This window comes from Schistocerca nitens, chromosome 8 (assembly GCF_023898315.1).
Source record: "Schistocerca nitens isolate TAMUIC-IGC-003100 chromosome 8, iqSchNite1.1, whole genome shotgun sequence".
NCBI classification, from domain to species: Eukaryota; Metazoa; Arthropoda; class Insecta; order Orthoptera; family Acrididae; genus Schistocerca; species Schistocerca nitens.
The window spans coordinates 449,725,461-449,749,931 of record NC_064621.1 but is presented as its reverse complement, the minus strand read 5'-3'; the positions used below and the strand labels follow the sequence as shown (position 1 = coordinate 449,749,931).

The 24,471-nt window shown below is 39.5% G+C and overlaps 1 protein-coding gene across 1 annotated transcript in view; it reads right to left on the bottom strand.

Moving 5' to 3' along the window:
* Positions 1 to 24,237, bottom strand: part of LOC126198747 (myrosinase 1-like) — a 118,447-nt gene extending 94,210 nt beyond the window's left edge. The window contains exons 1-2 of the mRNA XM_049935296.1: positions 24,014 to 24,237; positions 10,522 to 10,655 (exon numbers count right to left, since the gene is read on the bottom strand). Coding sequence (XP_049791253.1) covers positions 10,522 to 10,655; positions 24,014 to 24,167 — 288 coding nt within the window. The 5' untranslated portion in view covers positions 24,168 to 24,237. The remainder of the gene's footprint in view (positions 1 to 10,521; positions 10,656 to 24,013) is intronic.
* Positions 24,238 to 24,471: the final 234 nt, after the last annotated feature.

Sequence of the window (24,471 nt, the reverse complement as noted above, 5' to 3'; positions counted from 1 at the left end):
TTTGAACTACGGTATAAAGAGTGTAAAAGAGTTTGTTAATATGGCAACAGGCAGTCAGTATGTCAGAACACGTCGCCAAGAAAACTCCAACTTTCCACAATAGACAATGACATAAAAATATCCAGTTACAGTAACAATAAGCATCTCCTAGCCCAATAAGACAACTACTTTATAATAAACGCAAACATAGAAGAGAAACACATATTGAATGTGCAAACAAACATTAGCAACCAGACTTATTAAAACAAGTAAAACATACAATAGATAAATACCAACCATCCGGACACAACAAAGATAGTATCACATAAGATAAGCGATGTACTCACCGTAGACCACCCGGCACCGTACCACAGTGAAGTAAAAATTTCTAAATACAGAGGTTAGGTCATATTAGGTAACTCTATAGGTACATATACTCGTGTCAGTGCAAGTTCTGTGTAGCATACTATAACAACACATAGGTGTAGAAGAACGTTAAACAATACCATGAATACTTTAATGACGATAAATTAATAGTGCTTATCATAATAATTTAAAGAGTGAGAACTCTTCATGATGATAGCAAAACGTCTCATAAAAGAAAATATTTTATTTCAGAGACGACTGAAGTGTTTTAACCCATTAAGACCTAAATTTTTTCTGCAGGAAGGAACATTTTTCCTTATGTGGTAACGCTCTTAAGAAATCTTTTAATGATTTTAGATGTAAAATCTACACAAAAATATGTACCCGTTTCCAAATTATACTTGGGTCCATTTCATGGACTAAAATAACGGATTACGAAATATTCTGTATTGTAGTAAATAGTAGAATGATCATTCAATAATTACGATGCAAAATAACAAAAAAAATATTTAATTATACAGTGGAATATAGGGAGCCAACTACGTCTGTGTATTCTGGTGGTCACGCTAAATTGACTTGTTGATTATCTTCATAGTGATGCCAAACAGCTGGCAGCACTTGGGCATGATAAAAAGGCTGAATGTTCAAAAATGGGTACTTTAGTTTTCCATTGGGAAAATATACTATTCCTCTTGTTGTAGCTAATACACAGAACACGTTAGTATATACTGTTGTAACCAGAGGGTCTGAAGGGGTTAAAATAAAGCAATGCGCGTATCATCATAGTGTGACACATTACCGTCATAAAGGGTTACCAAACGCATTTAACTTACGTAACTGATACTGAGGTAATAGAGGCGATAAAACAGAGAAGATGACATATTTCACTTTGAGTGACTTGAGTATTTTCATGCATTCATTGTGCAGAAGAAAATAATTAAAACTAAGTGTGGATGTGGTACATCCCGTAGGTATGGTGCTGGAAATAAGCTTAGATGACTCCTGTATATTATGAGAAAGGTAAAATGATCGATTCGCAAAACTGCAGACCAATATCATTAACATCGATTTGCTGCAGAGTTCTTGAACATATTTTCAGTTCGAAAATAATTCATTTCCTTGCGACCGATATGTTTATGTTCACGAATAAGCAGGCAATCGGTTTGCCCTCGCTCTGCTTGAGTGTTCAACGGGAAAAGAAATTACTAATGGTGGTTCAAAGTGAACCCTCCACCAGGGACCACACAATGGCTTACAATGTGTATATATAGCTGTATATGTAGATGTCGATGCAAATATCTCTTCAAGCAGCTGGAAATATTAACCACAGCCTAACAGTGCCTTGAGAATAATAGAGATATTCACCAGTACAATACTAGAAGGAAAAATGGTTTCCCTTCACTTTAAGGAGTCTAACTTTGGCACAGGAAATATGCAGCTACAAAACTCTTCGATAGTCTATCCATGGAAATAAACTGTCTGACAGATAGCAGAAGGGTTTCTAATTGTAGATTAAAGATGCTCCTTCTTGATAGCTCGTTCTGTCTCAGAGAGGAATTCTTCAGCAGCAATAATTTGTCATTAATTGCGAATATTCAACAAGTGCCCATGTAAATATTAATATGTGTTATTGTTTATATTTAATTGTCGTACACTTGTTCTGTCGACATATTACATATGATAACGTTTATCATGAATTTGAACTGTGGAAAAACTAACTAACTTTATTGTTCCACAAACTACTCTATTAAAATCTAACCCTTACTCGTTCTACATCATACTGAGAGGTTCCAAATATGAGCCACGGGATATGCAAGTAACTACTCACCAAGTAGCGTAGACTAGGGGCATATTTTGTTAATAATATTCTGTCTTCAGTGACAACATTTTTGTTTTCTTATTAGTATCCAGCGTATTTCAGACTTACAACTCATTTTCAAGAACCCTGTAGACCCAATGGACGATAAACCAACCATTGTTCTTCACGTAACAAGAAAAGCATATGAGGCAGGCTTACTGATAAGCAGCTAGAGAAGTGAAAGAAATAAAGTACTGGGAAACATTACTTGCATTTTACCACATAACATTCGTCCTCTACAATGGCGATATCTTTTACCGTTATGATTACATTTTAAACGATATGGCATATTGATGACAGTACTACGTATTTAATGTTAATGAGATGGAGTATTATATGTTATAATATTTTTGTTTACATAGATTGGCGGAATAGAATACTTACAGGAGAGATCGTTAACCGTTTTTCTTTTACATTCTCAAGTTGTAACCTCGAGATCTGTAATGCTTATAAACATAGTGACACAAAACACTCATTACAGTTAAGTGCTCATATTTCTAAGTGTGTAATTTATACTTGTTGAAGCTGTGACCTAGTAATAACATCATATTATTTCAGTAATGCATTTCAATGGAATAAATCAACCTTCTGCAACATGACAGTGACTGAAATATTACGGTTGTGGGAAGGAGGAAGTGTGGTTGAACAGAGAGATAAAGAATGAGAGACCGAGAGAGGGGGAGAGGAGTTTCTGGAAAGAGATGATGATGAGAGGGCCTTTATGAATATTGAGTCTGTACTTCAAGAACATTGATATATCGAAACCTTGAGTACACAATATTGATATTCCACAATAGTATGTATTTAATAGTTATTTAAGACTTAGAATTTGAGTTTTCTTTGATCAGTCTTTGTACAGCCATGAACTCTCACTGATATTGTGTGAACTATCTATTTACAGCTGTCTGCCAATGACCTAGAGAGTTGATAACAAATTTAAAACGAATGATAAAATTAATATTTTTGTTGAGCATCTATACTGTGTATCCAAGTTTTTCATATAAGAGGGTGTATTTATATTTAAAATAGGGATAAGATATTTGTAATGGTAATATGGTTCAAATGGCTCTGAGCACTATAGGACTTAACTTCTGAGGTCATCAGTCCCCTAGAACTTAGAACTACTTAAACCTAACTAACCTAAGGACATCACACACATCCATAACCGAGACAGGATTCGAACCTGCGAGCGTAGCGGTCGCGCGGTTCCAGACTGTGGCGCCTAGAACCGCTCGGCCATCCCGGCCGGCTGTAATCGTAATATCTTTGAGGCTGTTGTATTAAAGAGACATTAATTAATGAGTACAAAAAGTAATATATTATGCTCGCTATCTATTTTTTCATTGAGAATGTCTAGCAAAAATTTGTTGTCTGTATATTTCTAGCACATGTAATGTGTTGACTTTAATGCCTGTGGTTTATCTATGGCTTATTGCGAAATTTTGATTTATGTCTCGATGAATGTATTTTCTCTCCTAAAGGTGAGTTACCATTCCTGATGTACAATGAATACTGAAACGTAAAACTTACTTCTGCTCATTACATCATATGGCAAATTATGTGCCTATACTACTTACATAAATACTGGGACAGCTGTTTATGTTGGTCAAGTTTGTTGCCACTATGAGAAAGGATATGCTTTATTCTACTGCTTGTGTAGTAACACGTTCTGATACCACTTTTTTTTTTGGATTGACTGGCAATTTTATAAATGTCTATTCCAATCTAAGACACACTGAAATGTTGTATACTTGTTGTGCTTCTTGGCAAAAATTTGTAGTTTCAGTTTTGTTTCCTTTTTTTCTCATGTAATCAAGGAGGAAATCGATTGTGGATGGTCAGTATACATTGTTCTTGGCGATTTAAATGAATAACACAATTTCATCACCAAAATCAAGTAGCGCATTCGGACGTTCATACCCTTATTATCTGTCTGTATCGTGCCAGATTTTATGTAATGGGATTTGTTGTGGACAGCTATATCTGTAGTTTATTTTCTGTAGGTGGTCGAGGTGTGTCTGTTGCTCTTTGCCGGCCGGTGTGGCCGAGTGGTTCTAGGCGCTACAGCCTGGAACCGCGCAACCGATACGGTCGCAGGTTCGAATCCTGCCTCGGGCATGGATGTGTGTGATGTCCTTAGGTTAGTTAGGTTTAAGTAGTTCTAAGTTCTAGGGGACTGATGACCTCAGATGTTAAGTCCCGTAGTGCTCAGAGCCATTTGATCCATTTGTTGTTCTTTATGCAAACTGTTATGTCTAAGACATTTTATGTCTCGTCTACCTCATGATCACTGATGACTTTGATAATAGGATGGAATTGACTGTAAATATTACATAATTTCTCTACTTTAGTTTTAGTAGCCTGGAAAAGTCTGATAATGTTATCTATAAGCCTGTAAAAGTAAATGATTTTACTAAGTAATGCATGATTTGAAAAAAATCTGGTGTTTAAAATGATCGAAATAAATATCTGCTAACAAGACAGACAAATTTTTTTCCATGGCTAACGCATCTTGCCCCCCATAAAATTTGTTGTTAAGCTCAAAATCATAATTATGTTTCAACACAAGTTCTAGAAGGTCTGTACCGAGCGGGGTGGCGCAGTGGTTAGCACACTGGATCCGCATTCTGGAGGACGACGGTTCAAACCCGTCTCCAGCCATCCTGATTTAGGTTTTCCGTGATTTCCCTTAAACGTTTCAGGCCAATGCTGGGATTGTTCCTTTGAAAGGGCACGCCAGATTTCCTTCCCAATCCTTCCCTAATCCGAGCTTGTGCTCCGTCTCTAATGACCTCGTTCGTTGACGAGACGTTAAATTCTAGTTTCCTCCTCCTCCTCTAGAATGTCTGTAAGTTCCATAATTTCTGTTCTGGTAGTTCTGTAAAATTTCTAAAGCTTTTGTTAATAATCTCTAATGTTCAATTCATTGGGACACCTCATTACAGATATACAATATCAAAAAATGCTTGTCCAGCTTCACTGGGTACCTGCCAGTCTGTTATCTCGATATAGCTGCTGTTTACGACCGTGCGTTACATGGAAATAAGGGCATTTTTAGAATTTGCTACGTTTATAATGTAGATATCTCCTTCAGGCACTTCGATTTGGGTTCTTAAAACAGTGCTTGCGGATTTTTCATCATTATGTTTTTAGTTTCTTGAATTGTGGAGAGGAAAATGGTGTTATTCATTGTTTCTTTGATCTATCTCTCAAAATACTGTGCAGGATCTCTCTGATTTTCATTTATGTTGTTTTGGGCAAAAAACTCTTCATTGTTTTATGCTTCGTCATCTACTTTTACTATAATAGTGGCATTGCCTTCATCAGCTTTAAGAGCTATAGATCTTTCTTTCAATTTTTAACTTACAATCCTGGCTAGTTTTCTCTCATTATGTGTTGGTTCCTCAAGTGGTTTTTTAAGGACAAGTAGACTTTGTACGTTAATACAACCTGTTCTATGAGGTCTTTTACACCAAGATTTGCATCTTTTATGATGTTACAGATCGAATGTCCATTGGTATAACTTTTACCTGATACTGGGAATGAGGCCTTTCTCAAACAACTAGGTTTCATCCATTTTCTTCTTGTGTTGATAACAGGAGGCTGAAACTCACATTCAGCAGCTTATTGACGCTAATTGAACAAACAGGACATATAACAGATTTCTTTCCATATTTAGTAATGACTGTCGAATAGAACAGCCTCACAAGATACAGCGAATACTGTTACCTTATTCTTGTCTCAAATAAAAATAAACCCTCTCATCTCCATCTCACAGAAACTCCTTCGGCCTTCTCTCCCCTAATCTCTCTCTCTCTATCTCTTTCTTTTCCTCTCTCTGTTCGGTCACACTTCCTTTCTCCCACAACCACCACATTGCAGTCACTGTCACATTTCAGTAGGCTTTTTCATTCCATTTTAATGCATAACTAGTGTAATATTACGTTATTCCCAAGTTCCGCCCACAACAACTCAAAATTACGCACTTAGCGATGTTGTTATCGTGGTCTTCAGTCCTGAGACTGGTTTGATGCAGCTCTCCATGTTACCCTATCCTGTGCAAGCTTCTTCATCTCCCAGTAACTACTGCAACCTACATTCTTCTGAATCTGCTTAGTGTATTCATCTCTTGGTCTCCCTCTACGATTTTTACCCTCCACGCTGCCCTCCAATACTAAATTGGTGATCCCTTGATGCCTCACAACATGTACTACCAACCGATCCCTTCTTCTAGTCAAGTTTTGCCACAAATTTCTCTTCTCCCCAATCCTATTCAATACTTCCTCATTAGTTATGTGATGTACCCATCTAATCTTCAGCATTCTTCTGTAGCGCCACATTTCAAAAGCTTCTATTCTCTTCTTGTCCAAACTATTTATCGTCCATGTTTCACTACCATACATGGCTACACTCCATACAAATACTTTCAGAAACGACTTCCTGACACTTAACTCTATACTCGATGTTAACAAATTTCTCTTCTTCAGAAACCCTTTCCTTGCCATTGCCAGTCTACATTTTATATCCTCTCTACTTCAACTATCATCAGTTATTTTGCTCCCCAAATAGCAAAACTTCTTTACTACATAATTCGACTACATTCCATTATCCTCGTTTTGCTTTTGTTGATGTTCATCTTACATCCTCCTTTCAAGACACTATCCATTCCGTTCAACTGCACTTCCAAGTCTTTTGCTGTCTCTGACAGAATTACAATGCCATCGGCAAACCTCAAAGTTTTTATTTCTTTCCATGTATTTTAATACCTACTCCAAAATTTTCTTTTGTTTCCTTCACTGCTTGTTCAATATACAGATTGAATAACATCGGGGAGAGGCTGCAACGCTGTCTCACTCCCTTCCCAACCACAGCTTCCCTTTCGTGTCCCTCGACTCTTATAACTGCCATCTGGATTCAGTACAAATTGTAAATAGCCTTTCGCTCCCTGTATTTTACCCCTGCCACCTTCAGAATTTGAAAGAGAGTATTCCAGTCAACATTTTCAAATGCTTTCTCTAAGTCTACAAATGCTAGAAACGTAGGTTTGTCTTTCCTTAGTCTAGCTTCTAAGATAAGTCGTAGGGTCAGTATTGCCTCACGTGTTCCAATATTTCTACGGAATCCAAACTGATCTTCCCCGAGGTCAGCTTCTACTAGGTTTTTCATTCGTCTGTAAGGAATTCGCGTTAGTATTTTGCAGCTGTGACTTATTAAACTGATAGTTCAGCAAATTTCACATCTGTCAACACCTGCTTTCTTTGGGATTGGAATTAGTATATTCTACTTGAATTCTGAGGGTATTTCGCCTGTCTCATATATCTTGCTCGCCGGATGGTAGAGTTTTGTCAGGACTGGCTCTCCCAAGGCTGTCAGTAGCTCTAATGGAATGTTGTCTACTCCCGGGGCCTTGTTTCGACTCAGGTCTTTCAGTACTCTGTTAAACTCTTGACGCAGTATCATATCTCCCATTTCATCTCCATCTACATCCTCTTCCATTTCCATAATATTGTCTTCAAGTACATCGCCCTTGTATAGACCCTCCATATACTCCTTCCACCTTTCTGCTTTCCCTTCTTTGCTTAGAACTGGGTTTCCATCTGAGCTCTTGATATTCATACAAGTGGTTCTCTTTTCTCCAAAGGTCTCTTTACTTTTCCTGTAGGCAGTATCCATCTTACCCCTAGTGATATATACCTCTACATCTTACCCCTGGTGAGACAAGACTCTATATCCTTACATTTGTCCTCTAGCCATCCCTGATTAGCCATTTTGCACTTGCTGTCGATCTCATTTTTGAGACATTTGTATTCCTTTTTGCCTGCTTCATTTACTGCATTTTTATATTTTCTCCTTTCATCAGTTAAGTTCAATATTCCTTCTGCTGCACAAGGATTTCTAGCAGCCCTCGTCTTTTTACCTTTTTACCTCTGCTGCCTTCAATACTTCATCCCTCAATGCTACCCATTCTTCTTCTACTGTATTTCTTTCCCCCATTCCTGTCAATTGTTCCCTTATGCTCTCATTGAAACTCTGTACAACCTCTGGTTCTTTCAGTTTATCCAGGTCCCATTACCTTAAATTGCCATCTTTTTGCAATTTCTTCAGTTTTAATCTACAGTTCATAACCAATAGATTGTGGTCAGAGTCCACATCTGCCCCTGGAAATGTCTTACAATTTAAAACCTGGTTCCTAACCCCTGTCTTACCATTATATAATCTATCTGAAACCTGTCAGTATCTACAGGTTTCTTCCATGTGTACAACCTTCTTTTATGATTCTTGAACCAAGTGTTAGCTATTATTAAGTTGTGCTCTGTGCAAAATTCTACCAGGCGGCTTCCTCTTTCATTTCTTCCCCCCAATCCATATTCACCTACAACGTTTCTTTCTCTCCCTTTTCCTACTACCGAATTTCAGTTACCCATGACTATTAAATTTTCGTCTCCCTTCACTATCTGAATAATTTCTTTTATTTCGTCATACATTTTTTCAATTTCTTCGTTATCTGCAGAGCTAGTTGGCATATAAACTTGTACTACTGTGGTAGATGTGGGCTTCGTGTCTATCTTGGCCACAACAATGCGTTCACTATGCTGTTTGTAGTAGCTTACCCGCACTCCTATTTTTTTAATCATTATTAAACCTACTCCTGCATTACCTCCATTTGATATTTTATTTATAACCCTGTATTCGCCTGGCCAAAAGTCTTGTTCCTTCCGCCATCGAACTTCACTAATTCCCACTATATCTAACTTTAACCTATCCATTTCCCTTTTCAAATTTTCTAACCTACCAGCCCGATTTAGGGATCTGACATTCCACGCTCCGATCTGGAGAACGCCAGTTTTCTTTCTCCTGATAATGACGTCCTCTTGAGTAGTCCTCACCCGGAAATCCGAATGGAGGACTATTTTACCTGCGGAATATTTTACGCAACACAACGCCATCATCATTTAACCGTACAGTAAAGCTGCATGCCCTCGGGAAAAATTACGGCCGTAGTTTCCCCTTGATTTCAGCCGTTCGCAGTACCAGCACAGCAAGGCCGTTTTGGTTAGTGTTACAAGGCGAGATCAGTCAATCATCCAGACAGTGTGGCCTCTCAACGGATGCCCCTCCGTTGTGGTTGCATCTGCGGTACGGCTATCTGTATCGCTGAGGCAAGCAAGCCTCCCCACCAACGGCTAGGTCCATATTTCATGGGGGGGGGGGGGTTGGAGGCTTAGCGATGTAAGCAATAAAATATATTGGGTATTTTTAGTTGCTCTTCTTATTCACAAGCAACTCTACGTCACTGGTATTCTTAGGGATAAGAAGATGCCTATAGGTCTAAAATCACAGATATACCACACAATGGTGATCAACAGTAAAACTATTCAATAACTATCTGGAGTGGCTACAATCAAATTAATGATGCAAAAATTGAGACTTTGGTGGTAACGGTACATCATTCGGGCAGCCCCTAGTTCAGTTATCAGCTCAGCTTATCATCTCAATGTCAAAGGCAAGGGACAATGTGGAAGGTCTAAATTATGGTGGATATGCCCTATAAAAGAAAACGGGAGTAATACGACATTTTATATTGCAACACATCCACTTAGGTTAAATCTGCGCCATTTGAGTCATGCAGTACTGTCAAAAAAGTGCTAAATCCTTCAGAATGTAAGTGTAACTGTAAAGGTTTTTCACCGATGTAGAAAACAAATGTTATGAGTAAGGTGCATCTAGTATTTTACAATATTTTATTTCTCTCATTTCTCTAGCATTTCGCTCATTACTATTGCGTCAGTTTTCTTGATACAAAGAAGCAACTGTATCGTTCTGTTACTGTTCGGCAAAGAACTGAAGCAGAAGTATCGTTAATTGTGACTGCAGAGTTCTCGAAAATGGAGATATATCTTCTAAACGCTTTGGACAGTAGTTATAAAATAAAAATATTGTGATTGAGGATGGAATATTATTAACAAACTAAATTGTAAACCCAGAAGATATAGTCAAGGATAGCCTTCGACTTTATATGTAACAAGTAACGTATAGCTAAAATAACGGAAACATACAGTGTTTATGAGCTGATATTATGCTACGCTGTAATGTCACAGTAACTGTTGACACCATTCCTCTTTTCTCTAACATAAATTTTTAAATTGTAGCAGCAATTGAGTGTCACATATATGCTGTCTCAGTAAATTTTATTTTATAATTTCCATTAAGTATAAAACACATCCCTAGCCGTTTCTGACACCATAGCAAAGCGCCGTTTCTGAAAGGCGTATTGCAGTCCTTTCCAAAGGTTTCAGAAGGAGATGTGCTCGACTTACCCCGATACCTTTAAGAGCCTCGACGTCTTCTGCATACTTGTGGTACGAGTCACAAGCTACGTCACCATTAGCACCGTTGTTCGTGTATTCCGGATGCTCGTGGAACATGTGGTCCCAAATGTTTTCGCCTTTACCTGTAATGAGTTGGAGACAGTGATTAGACTGAAAGACATAACGACGTATGCACATATCAGGCAATACAAAAAAAGGTGGAGTGATCGACACTCAGGGAAAGTACTATTTGCTGTTTGTATTTTCATCGATACAAATTAGACCACTCTATTTATAGTGCTATTTAACATTTTAGTATCATATCTTTACACTACATAATTAATTTTCGAAAGTTGTGAGACAGGAGAAAGACTGTCACCAGGCTTCCATGTTAGCCTGATTCCGTTTAATCCTCCTCTGGGCTTTAGTGCGAAAGAATGCCTGCTTGCGCAACGTAAGAATATACCTGTGTTATGCTGGTCAACATAGAGGACAAACAAGAATTTCACCTACAAAATTTCGGAGATTCGCCTAGGAGTTTCCTGAGTATTTTGTTGTAATAGTTTACTGTTTTCGAAAACAGATTTCAGAGTAATTGTGTTTGTTCGATTTCTTACGCCAGCTTATTTTTGTTCCTACATTGCCAAGAAAATATCTCCAGAACGACGCGAATGTCAACAGACTGCGCTATGTGTCTTGTTTGACAAAAAACGTGTTCCATTAACTCTCGATACTTGTTATCTCCTTCTTGATCTTTGCCCTGAATCTCGCGTTTGGTATTGCTCAGTTTTGTCTCGGATTTTTCTTTCCAGCAGTGTTAGTTATGCGTTGACTGTGATATGCAGTAGTATCGACAAGTTTATAATAAATAGTTGGTAGACATGTGCGTCGGGTTCGCTGAATGCAGTAGAAGAGAAGCACAACGACGTCATCGGTTGCGAAGGGACGACTATCACTAAGTGTGTGTGTTTGATACGTAGGTATTTGTCTGTAAGGCACTTAAAGAGATTCAGTTGTTGCCTTCATGTCCCTTAGGTTGCGTAAAAATGACAGTCTTGAATAAAATATGAGACTCAGAAACCTCATTAAGTCTTGAAAATGTACACTGGTATCTCTCATTACAACGCAGGTAATTTAGCAATTTCGAGGAAAACGATTAAACACACACACACACACACACACACACATATATATATATATATATATATATATATATATATATATATATATATATATATATATATATAGGGTGTTACTAAAAGGTACGGCCAAACTTTCAGGAAACATTCCCCACACACAAAGAAAGAAAATATGTTATGTGGACATGTGTCCGGAAACGCTTACTTTCCATGTTAGAGCTCATTTTATTACTTCTCTTCAAATCACATTAATCATGGAATGGAAACACACAGCAACAAAACGTACCAGCGTGACTTCAAACACTTTGTTACAGGAAATGTTCAAAATATCCTCCGTTAGCGAGGATACATGCATCCACCCTCCGTCGCATGGAATCCCTGATGCGCTGATGCAGCCCTGGAGTATGGCATATTGTATCACAGCCGTCCACAATACGATCACAAAGAGTCTTTACATTTGGTACCGGGGTTGCGTAGGCAAGAGCTTTCAAATGCCCCCATAAATGAAAGTCAAGAGGGTTGAGGTCAAGAGAGCGTAGAGGCCATGGAATTGGTCCGCCTCTACCAATCCATCGGTCGCCGAATCTGTTGTTGAGAAGCGTACGAACACTTCGACTGAAATGTGCAGGAGCTCCATCGTGCATGAACCACATGTTGTGTCGTACTTGTAAAGGCACATGTTCTAGCAGCACGGGTAGAGTATCCCGTATGAAATCATGGCGGTGAATCGAGGAAGTAGAGTACATACTGACGAAACTAAAATGAGCTCTAACATGGAAATTAAGCGTTTCCGGACACATGTCCACATAACATCTTTTCTTTATTTGTGTGTGAGGAATGTTTCCTGAAAGTTTGGCCATACCTTTTTGTAACACCATATATATATATATATATATATATATATATATATATATATATATATATATATATATATATATACGCTTATCTAAAAGAACTGAAAACTAATTTCTGTAGCCCACTTCAGCCTCTTAACTGTGCGTTGTACTCACGACTGGTTGTTACAGGGTTAGAGGAGGAACAAGAAAACACAAAATCGTTCACAAATATGGATCATTCAAGAGGACACCTTACTGTGTAATTTGTACCGGTAGAGGCTATGGCACACAGTGTAATACTTAAAACAGTTGCCTACGGAACACCGCACTCTTACTCAAAACGATTAAATGGCACTGAACAGTCTAAATATTTAAAAAAAACCTTTTGATTAGAAGGTGCGAATACAGCCGTGCTAGGAAGCCCTATAGATGGAGTTTTTGTTGAATATTGTGTCTCCAGGTAGAGTCGTAAGCTTTATTTATTTGGAAAAATATCGATATGCTGTGCCGCCAAAGTAAGAAAGACTGCTCTGCAACAGCGTTGAGCAGTCATATGTTCCACAACTGATCGAAAACTCGTGAAGCCCTTCTGAGAACGGTTTCATAACTTTCTTGAAAGACATCATATTTCGGCCAGCGACTGTTAAACTTTTCATTTCCACTATTGCAATTTCGGCCTTATGCCATTATCAAGTGCAGAAGTTTTGGCTTTAAGCCATGTCTATTTTATACAAGATGGTTTAAGAACTGCCTGATCACTGATGTCCAGACCAGATGACCAATGACAATTCGGTCCAGGGTCTCTCCTCTACAGCTGAGGTTAAAGCGATGCGTCTGCAGATACTGGAACCCGTTCAGTCGTATCCTAGTTTGGGGATATGTACCAAAATTGCTTCCCCTCACGAGATGAGATGCTGAACTCTCTGCCTCACCGAATTAAAACATTCTAAGAGAACTTCCTTTCCGTTTGCGATAGCCGTAGTCTGTTGCATTGATTTCAGGTGTGAATTGGCACAACATGCATCATGCCTGACAAGAATTTTAGGAATTTTTAGGTTTGAGGTCGAATCTACTCCACTCTATATTCACACTTCCGCTAGGGAATGCTAGAACCTGGCTGTCAGTTGCAGTGGCCATTGCGAAATGCCTTACCACTGTCTGGACCATGTCTCTAGAAGTTGTTTGGAGACTCCTACTTCAGCACTGCAATATTTACTAGATATAATCTTCATGGATTGCCATACTTCTGTAAAACGACTGGACACGTTAATAATAATACAAGAATACTTTCTATGATCTAGTTGCTCTACTTGATTGTGTGTCGAAGTTTGGTTCTCATTACCCGATAGGCTGCGAGCGTCTTCGTTGTTGCCCATTACTTAAATCGATGCAGAGCTGCTTGCCTGACCCAGATTCCTGACTGACACTTATCTAACGGCAAAGGCACAACCTGCTTGCTAAGATTATCTACGAAGTTCGGCGTGTATGTATCAATGGCATAGTGGGTCATACTTGTGGTGTGGTCGAACGGTTCAGGGACGCTGCCTCGGTGTTAAAAAACAAGCTTCTGGCTGTACAGGATCAAGGTTGCTCTGCTGATAATCCAACTTAGTGGCTTGCCTTCGGGGCTTCTCCACCTGGCAGATAGATCCAGATTGGTGTCACTGGACTGAAGCTTACCAGTAATTTCCACTGAATAGAATTTGCGAGGATTGGACAGCGAAAGAGAAGTGGCTGGCCGAGGATGTTGGAGTGCGTGTATGGCTGCTTTTGTAGAGGATGCAAAGTTCATGCGATATCATGAAACTTTCTAAAACACACCTGTTGCCGATCGAGTGTGAGACCTGTAATATATTTACGCTTTCGTGTTCCAGTAGAATAGATACTCGGGGGAAATATTCTGGAAGGCCTTTGGCAACATAGTTATCTATCGCTTCTTTGGTGGTGAGTATACTACCTGTTAGCTTCTGTGTTTGACACTTTCCTTATGCATTGTCTTCGGGAGGAAATTTTGGAGGAACTTCAATGACATTAGCCATTCCTGTATACTGGAGTTCAACAGTTGCAGTACTAGAGGCTCTACAATGGAGCACCCATGCTCTTTCCTGAGTCCCTAGGGAGAGCTATAGGTTTTGTTGCAACAGAGATTTTGCAGTTCCACTTCCAAATCGCAGGTGTTAGAACTGTCAGAATGTATCTTTGTGTCGTGACATTGGCTTCCTGAACTGACTTTCTGAGAGCATGAATTTTTTTTTTTTTTTGACTGGTTTGATGCGGCCCGCCACGAATTCCTTTCCTGTGCTAACCTCTTCATCTCAGAGTAGCACTTGCAACGTACGTCCTCAATTATTTGCTTGACGTATTCCAATCTCTGTCTTCCTCTACAGTTTTCGCCCTCTACAGCTCCCTCTAGTACCATGGAAGTCATTCCCTCATGTCTTAGCAGATGACCTATCATCCTGTCCCTTCTCCTTATCAGTGTTTTCCACACATTCCTTTCCTCTCCGATTCTGCGTAGAACCTCCTCATTCCTTACCTTATCAGTCCACCTAATTTTCAACATTCGTCTATAGCACCACATCTCAGATGCTTCGATTCTCTTCTGTTCCGGTTTTCCCACAGTCCATGTTTCACTACCATACAATGCTGTACTCCAGACGTACATCCTCAGAAATTTCTTCCTCAAATTAAGGCCGGTATTTGATATTAGTAGACTTCTCTTGGCCAGAAATGCCTTTTTTGCCATAGCGAGTCTGCTTTTGATGTCCTCCTTGCTCCGTCCGTCATTGGTTATTTTACTGCCTAGGTAGCAGAATTCCTTAACTTCATTGACTTCGTGACCATCAATCCTGATGTTAAGTTTCTCGCTGTTCTCATTTCTACTACTTCTCATTACTTTAGTCTTTCTCCGATTTACTCTCAAACCATACTGTGTACTCATTAGACTGTTCATTCCGTTCAGCAGATCATTTAATTCTTCTTCACTTTCACTCAGGATAGCAATGTCATAGGCGAATCGTATCATTGATATCCTTTCACCTTGTATTTTAATTCCACTCCTGAACCTTTCTTTTATTTCCATCATTGCTTCCTCGATGTACAGATTGAAGAGTAGGGGCGAAAGGCTACAGCCTTGTCTTACACCCTTCTTAATACGAGCACTTCGTTCTTGATCGTCCACTCTTATTATTCCCTCTTGGTTGTTGTACATTTTGTATATGACCCGTCTCTCCCTATAGCTTACCCCTACTTTTTTCAGAATCTCGAACAGCTTGCACCATTTTATATTGTCGAACGCTTTTTCCAGGTCGACAAATCCTATGAAAGTGTCTTGATTTTTCTTTAGCCTTGCTTCCATTATTAGCCGTAACGTCAGAATTGCCTCTCTCGCCCTTTTACTTTTCCTAAAGCCAAACTGATCGTCACCTAGCGCATTCTCAATTTTCTTTTCCATTCTTCTGTATGTTATTCTTGTAAGCAGCTTCGATGCATGAGCTGTTAAGCTGATTGTGCGATATTTCTCGCACTTGTCAGCTCTTGCCGTCTTCGGAATTGTGTGGATGATGCTTTTCCGAAAGTCAGATGGTATATCGCCAGACTCGTATATTCTACACACCAACGTGAATAGTCGTTTTGTTGCCCCTTCCCCCAATGATTTTAGAAATTCTGATGGAATGTTATCTATCCCTCCTGCCTTATTTGACCGTAAGTCCTCCAAAGCTCTTTTAAATTCCGATTCTAATACTGGATCCCCTATCTCTTCTAAATCGACTCCTGTTTCTTCTTCTATCACATCAGACAAATCTTCACCCTCATAGAGACTTTTAATGTATTCTTGCCACCTATCTGCTCTCTCGTCTGCATTTAACAGTGGAATTCCCGTTGCACTCTTAATGTTACCACCGTTGCTTTTAATGTCACCAAAGGTTGTTTTGACTTTCCTGTATGCTGAGTCTGTCCTTCCGACAATCATATCTTTTTCGATGTCTTCACATTTTTTCTGCAGCCATTTCGTCTTAACTTTCCTGCACTTCCTATTTATATCATTCCTCAGCGACTTGTATTTCTGTATTCCTGATTTTCCCGGAACATGTTTGTACTTCCTCCTTTCATCAATCAACTGAAGTATTTCTTCTGTTACCCATGGTTTCTTCGCAGCTACCTTCTTTGTACCTATGTTTTCCTTCCCAACTTCTATGATGGCACTTTTTAGGGATGTCCATTCCTCTTCAACTGTACTGCCTACTGCGCTATTCCTTATTTCTGTATCTATAGCGTTAGAGAACTTCAAACGTATCTCGTCATTCCTTAGTACTTCCGTATCCCACTTCTTTGCGTATTGATCCTTCCTGACTAGTGTCTTGAACTTCAGCCTACTCTTCATCACTACTATATTGTGATCTGAGTCTATATCTGCTCCTGGGTACGCCTTACAATCCAGTATCTGATTTCGGAATCTCTGTCTGACCATGATGTAACCTAATTGAAATCTTCCCGTATCTCCCGGCTTTTTCCAAGTATATCTCCTCCTCTTGTGATTCTTGAACAGGGAATTCGCTATTACTAGCTGAAACTTGTTACAGAACTCAATTAGTCTTTCTCCTCTTTCATTCCTTGTCCCAAGCCCATATTCTCCTGCAACCTTTTCTTCTACTCCTTCCCCTACAACTGCATTCCAGTCGCCCCTTTACATACTGCATTACTCTTTCAATATCCTCATACACTTTCTCTATCTGTTCATCTTCAGCTTGCGACGTCGGCATGTATACCTGAACTATCGTTGTCGGTGTTGGTCTGCTGTCGATTCTGATTAGAACAACCCGGTCACTGAACTGTTCACAGTAACACACCCTCTGCCCTACCTTCCTATTGTTTACCAAACAAGAAAATACAGATTATTAAAGAATTAGAGGGGAATAGTGATTGTAACAGAAACGAAAAAAACAAATTCTAAGGAACACAATATATAGGAGACTACAACTTGATTTATAGTGGAGTTAGTAAACAACAAAGAGAAGCTAGTGTAGTTCCATTAACTGTTGATAAGAAGTGGGCTAGTAACACAGAATTCACACTTTTGTAAATGACAGAATACAACATCTTAAAAATACATGGCAGTAACTTGATCTTAATTGGAAAATATGCCCCCGAAGAAGGCGAAAAGGAAGACAGTTAAAGAGATTATGAAGAACAAAATACATAAATAGAAGATCTGGATGCCCGGTTGGTAAAATCACAATGAAAGATGTTAAAGGTACATTTGGTGAAGATACATTGAACGATATTGGAGAGAAGCTGAGAAAGTTTCAAGAATTTAACAAACTCTTGACAACAAGTATGTTCTTTGTAAATAATGACATAAGTAAGTTCATTTGGTGCGGAAAACGACGTAGATCGTTAATTGCTTACGTCATTACGAATAAAAAGTTGCCATCACAAGTGAAAGATTTAAGAGTCAACAGGGAAGTGGTGTATCATTGTGTCAGTGTTTGCTAATACCTAAACAGAGACTCCCGAAAAGTGGGAATATAATGAAAAACATGAAGAGTGAACCCGAAAACCTCAAATCACACACACACACACACACACACACAGACACACACACATACACAATAAATGCTTAAAATGAAACTATTAAAAGAACTGAGTATAAAAATTACACAAACCAAGATTATATGCTTACCTACAAAAACCAGAAATAAACCAGGGTATTAATGAGGAACAGGAAAACGCTATACAAGCTGCAAGAACTACAGTCAATGAAATGTGAGGTAAAAAAAGAAATCAGTGAAAGGAAAGAGGATTAACATTGTGATATGAAGAAACTCCAAACATAATAAGAGACAAGAAATTAGCTCCTCTACAACAAGTGAATGATGCAAGAGAGATATATAGTGTTAAACGAAATAAACGGAAAAATATTGGAAGGGAAGTTCACCAAGAGACTTGGAATAAAAATATAAGCACCGTTGAAGATGATACACATGGGTGACAGGTGATGGCACATCAAGTGTTTAAGTATCTAGATAGTGGAGAAAGAGATGTAGCAAATATTAATATGTCCTAAGGTGAAAATGGGTACAATATTACAGATATTTAAGGTCTAATACTTTAATGAAAACAGAGGAAGAAGACGAAGAGCCTATTTGCGGACAAGCAGATTAATTAAATGTAGAAGAACTAGAATTTTTTGAATGTTGCGCATCATAAGGGTCCATTTTTGTGCAGCGACTGTGGAATATAAAATTATAAACAATGTAGCAATCTGTCACGGAAACATAGTTTCTCTTGCAAATCGATTTCAGCTGATATCAGTTGTCATCGGTGCATTTTTCTAACCGATACATGCAGTAAGTAGAAGTACTGTCCTTGGAAGATTCTATCATGAAGTGATACATCATAGGTCAAGTGCAAATGTCAGGTGTGAAAGGATAGGGGAATAAGTGTTTACCTATGGTGTGTCACTTCATCTGCCAAGGACAGTACTTCTACTTATGGCATGTATCGATTAGAAAAATGCACCGATGATGACTGAAATCAGTCGAAATCGATTTGCCAAAAGATAACTAAACTATGTTTCCGCAACTGGTTGCTACGTTCTTTATAAGAATTAGAAATATCATTAAACGAAATGAAGAACAGAAGGATATGGTAGAAGATGGAGTAAATGCAGAGTTATGGAGATATGCGGGCGCAATACTAAATCAGAGATTTCTGAAAATAATTAATAGATGTTGGAAAGAATATAAGATTCCAAGATCCTGGTCTTATGAACAAGTTATGCACATATTAGAAAAAAGTGCAAAAGTCAGGTGTGAAAGGATAGGGGAATAAGTGTTTTGAATATAGAATATAAAATATTTATGCAAGCTTATTAGGTAAAAGGATACGAGCCATCACAGACGTCTTATCACAAGAACAAAACGGTTTTACAGTTTTAAGCACGCCTGTTTCTTAGCAGCCGTATATATCGTTCATATATAGGAATTCTAGAGCCAACCGGCTGAAACTAACGTCATTTGCAACCAGTGGCTGTATAGGTAATATGTTTGAAAACGGTTCTGCAAAGGGACAGTCCTGTACACATGCCACTTTCGCAGCCAGGTAGACAGTAGAGAAACAACAGGAATGCAACCTTGAAAATCTTAAGGATTTGACCGAGAATGTATGCAGAAATTATGGGAAGTCATAACTCAAAGAGGTTATCTGAAGCACGTAATTAAAGTTATAAAATGTATGTATGAAGACAAAACAGTCAGCGCACTTGGTGGAAAAGGGAGTTATAGTAAAAACATTCGTACTGGGTGATTATAAATGAAGTGCAGTTCTCACGGGTGGCCAGTGTGGGCTGTAATTATCGTATGGCAGTGAAACTTTGTGGAAATGCTAATGCTTTAATGCGCAACCGACTCAAGATGGCCGAACATTAGTTCCAGTTGCCGCCAGCAGGTGCAAATCTGTCCTTGCGCGCTATTTCTATACCGAGCGAGGTTGCGTAGTGGTTAGCACACTGGACTCGCTTTCGGGAGGACGACCGTTGAAACCTGCAACCGACCATCCTGATTTATGTTTTTCGTGATTCTCCTAATTCGCTCCAGGCAAGTGTCCGGATGGTTCCTCTGAAAGGGCACGGCCGACCTCCTTCCTCATCCTTCCCTAATCTGATGAGACTGATGACGTGGCTGTTTGGTCTCCTCCCCCAAATCAACCAACCAATCAACATCGCTTATATGACATCCAAGCGGTCATTCTGCAAGTCGTAACGTGCGTGAACTGTGTGGCTATAGAGAAGAGAGATCATTCGCTGTTACTGAAACTGTTTTATATGAACGGCAGTAATTAGAGTAATTACAGTGTTGCATTGCGAGATCATCGTCGACTGAAAAGTTTGAGGAGTGAGACGTTGTCTCGAAATGGCTTAAAGTAGATGATAAATACGGGTGAGCCCGGCGTGGCACCTAAAAGTGGAAGGCATCCTATCCCGAGGTTGCTGTTGCTGGAACTGACCATGCAGCAAGTGTCACGGGTAATGCTACAGATCTTTCAGTGTCATTAGAATATTCCAACCTGTGGTCAACAGCACGGAAAGTTTTGCGGTCTGTTTCAAACTGGCACCCGTACGATGGTGCAGCAACTGAAATACCATGTTTCGCAGCAACGTTCGGAAATTGCTCATTGGTTTCTGGCACAGAACAAAGTTGATGACATGAGGAAGGGCAGTGGTGTATAGAGTGATGAAACATTTTATTCTGCAGGATGCAGTGATTACACATGACTGCCGAATATAGGAAACTGTCAATCCGCGTGGTGTGCACGAAAAGACGATGCATGGTGTGGAATCACAAGCTCCTTTATTCTCGGTCCGTTATTCTTTGAACGGAATACACCCTGAGGGCCTATCAGGTGTTCTTAGAAGTCTATATGCTATCGAGGCCTCCTTGTACAGCATGTGATTCCTGCTTTGTAGGAGCACAACTGTGAGCAAACCATATGCCTTACTCACTTGTTTTACCTCTTCAGTCCACGTCCCGTTCCTAATCCATTACAAGTGGAAACATTTCTGTACGTCTTTCTTGGATTCACAGCGCCAGATTTGTACCTGGTGGCTAAAATAGGAACAAATAATTTTTCCACCGTAAATCGGCTTCGCATCACCGTATCAGAATATCTACCAAATTTTGCTGTTCCCCCGTAATTACAGCCTACACTTGGCATCCACTCACCAGTCCTGTGGTCACGAAATCCAGGCTCGCCAATCCCATACCGGCATACCCAGTCAATGACGGCTGAATTCCCAGAGGTCTCATCATTTGGCAGGCTTGTGTTCAGGCTTGTATTCACCACATCACGGCAACTTCTTCACAAAACTTAGGAATTACTTTGCGTTTTATGTTTTACGTTTCGATATTTTCGCATTGCAGACAAATCCATGTTGTGAAGATATTTTCATAGAAATAAACGTAATTGGGTAGCATTGCCGTATAAATCATAATTACAAGATTACTTTCTGGACCCCACATGTCCCTCATACAAAATACTATGGAAAATATCCCTCAGCGACGTGTATATTATATTGGAAGAGTTCGGGTTCACTTCTCGCACCCCTATACCTTATGAAGTTCAGATTCCAGTGTCAGGGAGCTCTGGTGAGTAAGCAATCACAGTCAGCTTGGAAACAGTTCACTTATTTCTTAGTTTCAGCCTAGAACGGAGGTGCAGTTCCCACAACCAGGGGGCGAGGTTGAAGGGCAGTGGGAGGGAGGCCAAAGAAGCAAGGAGCATCTGGGTCAGCGAATCCCAGCCCTCGACGTCTGCCAAACAATGCTGAAAGAGGTTTGCTAGAGTTAATGATGATTTCTATGGCGGGTTGTCTCGTAAGATGTGAGATGATGATGGCTGCGCCAATAAACAACGGTAAAGTGACGATCGTTCTATGGACCATGTGGCCCACGTATAGTTTCAGGTTATTTTTTACTGTTTTTTGGCAAATCCCAAAGGTATAAAAGCAAATTACTCCACAGTGATCAGCGATTCGATGCCTCTTGTTGTCTTGGCAGGCAGTATTTCTAAACGCCAGGATGAGACGGGTAATCCCCCAGGCGCCACGTAGTTCTCCTGTTACAACGCTTCAGGGGCGTTCGGCGTTTCGTTAACTTCACTGCCTGACGGAGGTGGACGCATTCGCGAAATCCTGCGTCAACTTGCTACTGCAAACAGTGCTGTTACGGAGACTATTGCGTGTACCACTCAGTGTCACAATGCTATAATCATTATTATAAAAATTAAAGTGTAAAGCAGTGCAACAAATGGAAAACTGCAATTCTCTGTTATAGCTTTGGTCATTAAGGGTTACCTGAAATTATATGTAAGACAATGAAGAAATCTGTATTAGAAATCATACGAGAGTTAGCAATTGTGTTAAAGCAGTGACACAGTAAGCAGACGACGTGTATTTCATAAACAAGGCATTTTTTTTTTTTTGTTTATTGATGCTTATATTGGTGGAAAGAGAATAGAATGTATAAGATTTGCTGATGACATGGTATTAGTGGCAGAAAATGAGCGGACAGAGAATAACATGCTGAAAGATGTGAATGAAGCTTATGTGGAACATGGGATGCAAATAAACACAGCAAAAACAAAGAGTATGGTCATCAGTACGAGACGCAGACTGTCCAATACTGAAATAGGACAATCTAATATCAGCAAAGTAAGCGCATTTAAATATCTTGGAAGCACAATAACTGAAGACTTGAGATGTCACCAGGAGGTGAAAACTCGTATTGTAATAGCGAAGGAGGCATTCAACAGAAAGAGGAGACTTATGTGGCAAATTAGATAAAGGACTTAGGAAAAGGCTTGTCAAATGTTTTTTCTGGAGTGTGGCACTATATGGGGCAGAAACATGGACGCTGAGACGAGAGGATGAAAAAAAGTTAGACACATTTGAGATGTGGATGTGAAGGGAAATGGAGAGAATAAGCTGGATGGAAAGAGTGAGTAATGAAAGAGTATTGGAAACTGTTGGTGAGAGAAGATGTCTGCTGAAGGTTGTAAGAGAAAGGAAAAAGAACTGGTTGGGACATTAATTCAGAACGAAGTGCTTGCTAGCAGATGCTCTGGAAGGGTTCTCTTGTGGGAGAAGACTGAGAGGAAGAAGGAGATACAAGATAACAGACGACATAAAGGGAAGAGGAAATTATGCAGACCTGAAGAGGACGGCAGAAGACCGGACAGCCTGGAGAACTACCATGTGGAAACCTGCCTTTTGGCGAACACTGATGGTAATGATGATATGAGCCCTACGTATCCACAGTATTGAAACTATCTCTGAGTGATGCAGCGAAGATTATACAGCAAGGTCCGTCCTATATTCGAGTCTGAGACAGAGCTCGAATGCAGTAAACGAACAAAAATTGAGGTAATCGGCAATCTCTTCCTCTTTTATTTCAGAGGAATCCGAATCGGCAAATACCTTAAATGATTTAGAATAACGACAGGAAACTGGTATTAGCGTAGCCCACAGGAATTGTAACGCTTTGGGTTCAGCATTTTAATCATAAAAATTTCAACAGTATAGTGACTTAAATTAAATAAAAATTTTACATAAATAATGACTGAACTATCCTGGATTAATTACAAACACTGCTTGTGAAAGTAGGTAGATCGGAAATAAATGCAGCGTTTACAAAGGATGGTCAAACTTACGGCTTACCATTACAGTAAACTTTTGAACTTAATTTTAAAAAGTGAGTTGTTATATGGAACAAATAATTCATTGTCTTTCTTATATCAAATTCTAAAAACCTCAGTCTAGAATATTTTATAACAATGACTGCCATAAGCTCGAGACGAAAAGCGGAAACGTGTCCATGCTATAACGATAGTTAAACGGTAAGCTGTTCACAGACGTATGTATGTTGCGATTACTAAAGTCAAATACGTCTCTTGAGATCAGTTCAAGTTAGAAATGATTTGAAAACGAGAATGAGTGTACATAATTTCTGAACGGCTATACAAGCTCACCATCCTCGTTCCAGGCGCCCTCAATTTGATAGGCGGCGGTAGCAGCTCCCAACAGGAAGCCATCGGGAAACTGGTTGAGAGAGCTGTTAGACGCAGCTCTGGCCAGGTGGATTACTGCCACCGCGGACAGCAAAATTGCTAGACCCCTCGCCATGATCCGCTATACCGTCAGTGGGAGGCTGGTGTAGTGGCCGTCAGCACTACCTTCTGAAAGTAAGCAGCCTTTTATCATATAACGATACGTAAAAAATCCTCTTCAGAAAACGCATTAGTCATATCCGTAAACTCTTAAGCGGATTGTGTCTTTCCTCATAACACACTATCGTGATCTAAATAAGAAACAATAAGGCAATACATTGATATCGGCGATTTCCATTAAGTGATAAGGAGACTACTATCGCCCTCAAATGTCGTGTGTTGCTTCTGTTAGTTATCAGTCTTGTACTTTGGTTAAGCTC